The sequence below is a fragment of the Trachemys scripta genome, chromosome 10, assembly GCF_013100865.1.
Source record: "Trachemys scripta elegans isolate TJP31775 chromosome 10, CAS_Tse_1.0, whole genome shotgun sequence".
Lineage (NCBI taxonomy): Eukaryota > Metazoa > Chordata > Testudines > Emydidae > Trachemys > Trachemys scripta.
In genome coordinates, this window is record NC_048307.1 from 47,464,970 (window position 1) to 47,470,884 (window position 5,915).

General features: G+C 56.4%; 1 protein-coding gene across 1 annotated transcript; it reads left to right on the forward strand.

Annotated features, from left to right (window-relative positions):
- The first annotated feature begins 1,649 nt into the window (after positions 1-1,649).
- LOC117883815 (growth arrest-specific protein 1-like) lies at positions 1,650-5,713 on the forward strand. The gene has a single exon (XM_034783597.1). The coding sequence runs from the start codon at positions 2,252-2,254 to the stop codon at positions 3,020-3,022; it is 771 nt and encodes a 256-aa protein (XP_034639488.1). The 5' UTR covers positions 1,650-2,251; the 3' UTR covers positions 3,023-5,713.
- Positions 5,714-5,915: the final 202 nt, after the last annotated feature.

The window sequence follows — 5,915 nt, forward strand, 5'->3', positions numbered from 1 at the left end:
GTTACCATGACTCCACGAGGCCGTGTTCTAACACAATGGAATTTTCCGGTGCAGACAAGCTCTCAGGGTGCAATATGTGCGTCAAAGGAAATGCAACCCAGTCTGCACTTTATGGCTTGGCAGCATCTCAGACAGAGTCCTTGGGACCCAAGCTCAGAGCGCTCAGCACCAGGATCAGACCTTTTGTCCTTCCAGATTCTTTAGTTTAATGTATGGGGGGTGGGGGTGGATAGAGGTTGTTTCTGGAATCCATCTTCATTCCTCTCTCCTCCCTGGGACACTCCCCAAGGGAAATCAGGAAGGCTTCTTTGTGTTATTGTGCAGCTGGCAAGAATCCTGGGGGCTGCTGCTGCCCCCGCCCTCTGCCTCCTGAAAGCCCAGAGGGTGGGGAAATCAGGTTCGTTTCCATTTCAATGGCTGGGTGGAATGGAGTGAACTGCACTTCTTTGCAGGCTCTCAAGTGCGCTTTGTCAAGGCAATGGCAGTAAAACAGAGGCCATCTGAAAAAGGCCCCTATTGACAGGCTGCAAGGCGTGAACAATCTTCTCTACCATAAAGGCACCAGCTCGCTGCATGGCCCACGGGAGACAAAGGGAATGAACCAGCCCAGAAAATGCTATTCACCCCTTTTACTTGCAGTGATTAAAACCCATATCCAACCCTGTCTCCCTCCCTCCCCCGCTAAACTCCTGACCACTGCCACCCCTTACACACCAGCCCTGCAAACTCTCCGAGCAACAGACATGCTCACACTCCGTTCCCACATCAACAGCAATCCCCCAGACCACCACGGACCTCTCCATGCCCAGAGTCACTTTCACACCTCTGTGTCTCTATCCTTCCCCACAAGCCCAGCCCTACCGCCCTCCCCATTCAGGTCCTTGGCAAGGCTGGCTAGGGACATTTCCCCAAACCGGGCATAAAAATCAATTGGCCTGCAGGTAAGACCACTTGTGCATAGCAGTGTAACCCACCGAGAGCTGACTAGTGCCCACCCTCTGCTAGTCAGTGCTCAATTTACAGTCACCGCCAGCACTGCCCCAGTCACACACACTCCAAGCCTGGCTCACCACTGCCCTGTGGCTTGCACTTACCCTAGTGCAAAAGGCTGCCTCTGCCTGGCATTCTGATTGGGCAGCATTTTGCACAGGCTGTGCAAGGCGCAGAGCAAGGGAGGAATTGGACCCTCCCAGTCCACTCTTCTGCCTCCTCCACACCGAGACAGGCAGCAACCATCCAAGCTAGCCTCTGCTGGCCTCTCCACTCCAGAGGCTCCACCTTTGCTCTTCTTCTGGCCTCTGGAGCCTCACAGCAAATCCCCCTCTGCCTAACCCACACCAACCTCTGCCACCCACACTGTGCAAAGAGGCCCTGAGCTCATGTTGGCTGCAGAAAGATTAGCCAGATGAGCAGAAGAGATCCATCTGAGGCATGACAAGAATGGCTGTGTGATTACTAGGATGGGGGGGGGAGAGAGGAAGGTGTAAGTGAGCCCGTTTCTGCAGAGACTAGCAGGAACCTCTTCCTGCCCCATTTTGGGAAAGCCTGGAGACCACACTAGCAGCTGTAGGAACTGGAAGGCCGGGAGAGCAGAGGGGAAGGGGGCGGAGAGATGGAGGGGGCTCTGGGAAGGGGCTGCAACAGGAGGGGAAAGGGAACAATGGGTCTGCAACTGCCTGGAAGATGAATGGAAAAGATTTCCCCCGTCACTGGGTGTGGGGGTCCCCCCGCCCCCCACCCAGAGGGATGGTAGAAGCGCAGCGCCAGCACTTTGTACCGGGGATCTGACCGCGGAGTGCACCGGGACCGGGGGGAACATGCACCCGGGGGCCTGACTGCACTGCAAAGTGGGGGCGTGCAACCGGGCATCTGACTGCACCGTGAACCGGATAGCGGGGCAAGCAACCGGGCACCTGACTGCACAGGTCAGCCGGGCGTGCACCGGGCATCTGACTACAGCGGTCACCGAGGCGTGCAACCGGGCACCTGACTGCACCGTGCACCGGACAGCGGGTCTGCGCCAGCCCAACTTGTGACTGGGATCCGACGGCCACTTGCTCTAGGACGGGGGAGCCCGCCACCGGAACCAGCACTGGGCCCTTCGAGTCACCTGGGGACGGCCCGCTCGGACTGCAGTCGAGCTGTGCCTGGCGGAGCAGGCGGCAGCTGTTGCCTGGCCCCGGGGTAGGAGCGCAGGCTGGAGGCGGAGCCGGGCGCTGGAGCGCATGGAGCCTGGGGCGCCGCTCGCTCCATGTGGCTGTTCCTGCCGCTGCTGCTGTGTTGGGGCCGCGCTGGCGGCGGCGCCCCGGGGGAGCCCTGCTGGGAAGCGCTGCTCCGCTGCCAGGACGAGCCGGACTGCGGCTCCGCCTATAGCCAGTCGCAGGCGGCCTGCGAGCCGGTGCTGGCCGGAGCCGGAGGAGGGGAGCCCCCCGGCGGCTGCCCCAGCCACTGCATCGGGGCGCTGGTGCGGCTGAACCGCAGCCGGAGCGGCCCGGCCCTGGAGCGCTGCGAGTGCGGGCAGGACGCGCGCTGCCGCCGGCTGAAGGCGGCCATCGAGCCGTGCCTGCCCCGGCCCTCCCGCAGCGGCCTGGGCTGCACGGCCGCCCGCTTCCGCTGTCAGCAGGAGCCCGCCTGCCGGGAGCCGCTGGACGCCTACTTGGCCCGCTGCGGGCAGCTCTTCAACGGGCGGCGCTGCACGGCCGCCTGCCGGGCCGCCATGGGGCAGCTGCTGGCCGCGCCGGGGGGCCCCGCGCTGGAGCGCTGCGTTTGCGACGGGCCCGAGCGCCCCTTCTGCCAGGTGCTCAAGGCCAACATGGGCCGCCTGTGCTCCGGGCCGCCCGCCGAGCCGGGCCCGGATGAGGACTACCGGGACGAGGAGCGGCTCCTGCGGGAAGAGGACGAGGGGCCGGGCGCGGGCGGCGCCTGGGTGCGCTCCGGGAGCCGCTCTCGGGACGCGCCGGCCTGGCGCGCCCTGGCACTGGGGGCCCTGCCGCTGGGGCTCCGGCTCCTCTCCTGGCCCTAGGCCGGGCTGCTCGGAGCCTGGCCCGGGGCTGACTCAGGGGGGGTCGAAGCGAGCTGGTGAGCAGCACCACGCGGAGGGGCCCCCTAGCGTTGGAGGTGGCTGCCATGAGCTGGAGCAGGGGTCCCGGCTGACACTCAGGGTCGCTAGCCACCCGGAGGGCCCCGTTTAGAGGCGCCTTTCCCGGCACTGGGACTCTGGGTGCTTGTCCAGCATTTCTCCACGGGCTGAGGTTTCCATAGGGGTAGAGGTGGCTGGAGGGGCCGAGATGCCTTTTCCTTGGACCCCGGAAACATCATTTTCTCTTTCACCGGAGGAGAGATGCGGCAGGTGACTAGAGCCTACCAGGGGAGCCCAGCCAGGGACTGAGTCTGTTCTCTATATACTGCTCACCCTAAATTCTCAGTTCCAGGGGAAGAGCTAGTTTGAGGGACACTAGAGGGATCAGAAAATGCTGTAATCCCCATTCTTGCTCTTGTGTGTGGTTCATACCTGTGGACATAGGTATTCACCCAGAGGGGAGCTCTCCATTCCAAACACTAGGGCTAACAGAAGCCAGGAAATCTTCAAACATCTGGTTACAAAGCATTGAATTGAGGATGGCCCCACACTGTCCCAGCTGTTCAGGGCTCATGAGTCAGGCTCCAAGAAATTGAGACTGGCTAGAAAAAATTGTGAGATTTAAAAAACTAGGAGTTATTTTTCTTTGCCTTTGGGTTTTGAGCCTTTCGAGGGTCGTGTTTTTACACCCAGCCACAAGGGCAAGACATTTCCTTCATTAAAGAAATGAAAGTTTGGAGTCTTATGTGATGACAGATTTAAGTACAGCGCAAGACTTGCAATAGTTTTGCAATGAGTTGGCAATACTGTGTTGGGAAGAGAGGGTCTTGTCTAATGCTTAGAGCAGAAGATGAGGAATCTGGATGCTTGGATTCTATTTCTAGCATTTCACTGGGTGAACTTAAGCAAAATTACATAAATTGCACACCAAGATTGAGAGTGGCTTTCAAAGCACATGGCAGCAAAACAGAGTTAGCAGAGGCACATTTTCCAGGCACAGGTTTGCAGTGTCCATAAGGCCCGGCCCTCTCTCTCTGCCTTAGTTTACCCCATCTGTGAAATGGGTTTAATAATAATAATTCCTATCTCACAGAAGTATTGGCAGAATGAACCAAAATAATTGACAAAGCCCTGGCTGAGATGATTTAGTTGAGATTGGTCCTGCTTTGAGCAGGAGGTTGGACTAGATGGCCTCCTGAGGTCCCTTCCAACCCTAATCTTCTATGATTCTAATTACCTGGTTGATCCCCACTAGCAGCCTATGGCAAACATGCTCTCGCAACCTCCTAGTTGCTGGGACCTACAGGGCATGGCATGAAGGGAGCTGAAAGCCCATCAGTGGTGGGCAGCCCCTGACCCCTGTTTGGCCATCACAGACCTAGGGAAATAGGGGAAAGAGGAATCCAATAGCCCAGGGTGAATGTGAGCGCCCTTTTGCCATCCAAGCTGAGCACTTCACTTCTTATTCCCTCCTGCTCCCTATAGTCCATAGCCAGGAAACTTATCGGTATAAATTAATTTTAGCAGAATTTTTATAACCCTGACAATAACTACAGTGATCATGCCAAGGCCTGCAGGTCTATGTAGTAAACCTAGTCTCTGGTACCGTACACCCCCGTGCAAGCCCACTGGGATTGCTTTCTCTCTGTAGCATGCTTCTTCCTTGTAGGCCTGAGCTTTCCAATGACTTCAGATTGGACCCTGGGTGTACAAGTGATACTCTCCTGTGGCTCACATCCTGATGTGCCAGAACAGGGACATCCAGACATGCGGACCCCCAAGTATGCTGGGAAGTCTTAGGGTTACACCTAACATCTGTATAAGCTCACAATTTGTTTTAACTAAAAACCAAATGCAGTGAGTCTCAGAGCCTGGGTCAGTTGACTGAGGTTCGCAGGGCTCGGCTGTGGGGCTCAAAATAGCAGTGTAGACCTTTGGGCTCGGGGTGGAGCCCATGCTCTGAGACCTACCTGCGCTCACAGGCTCTTAGAGCCCAAATGTCTACACTGCAATCTTCAGTCCCACAGACCAAGCCCTGGGAGCCCAAGTCAGCTGACCCAGGCCAGGCCCAGCCATCTGGTGGGGCTTTTAGTGCAGTGTAGACGTATCCATAGCCTCTAGAGCATGCCATAGGGTTGAGCTGGTCCAAGGGTCACCCTCTGGTTACTCATGTTTTGGAGCTACTTAAAAAAACATTTGCCCTCTCTTCTAGGTGCTCCATTGCTTTTAATGCATGCAAAGCCGCAGATCCTCAACTGCAACCAGACTTTGGCTAACCATTGTGAATATGTATATTGCTTGGAACTTCTTTTCCTGCACACATATTTTGTACAGAAAGTAGGGGGCTAACCTGAGGTTATTTAAATTGTAAAATAAGCATAACCCTGTCACTGTAAAATCTTTACTTTTTTCTAATTCATCATTAGAACATGTATTTTTGGTACAATTTCGATAAAAGTTTTTGACAAAGTTACAATATTGGCTTGGGTATCTTGAATCTCCTTAGAATTCTTCTGGAGCTGTGGGAGCGGGGAGTGGACACAGATTAATTGCAGGTGCCCAAGACTGGCTTTTTTTTTTAAGGGGTTCCCCTGGCAAAGTTATTCTTGGAGGCTGACAGCAAATGTGGGCTGGTGGGTTCACTGTTCCCTCCCCAGCTCACAGAGCAGGGGCTGGGTCAGTACTGGGAACAGGGGCTGCAAGGTTCATTAATCAGACCCTGTGTGAACAGAGACGCTCGTCACCTACAAACTGTAATATCTGGTCTGTGTCCAGCTGAATAAATGATAGTTCGGTGTCTGAGCCGGCCACTGAAGAAAGGAACCGGGGACTGGAG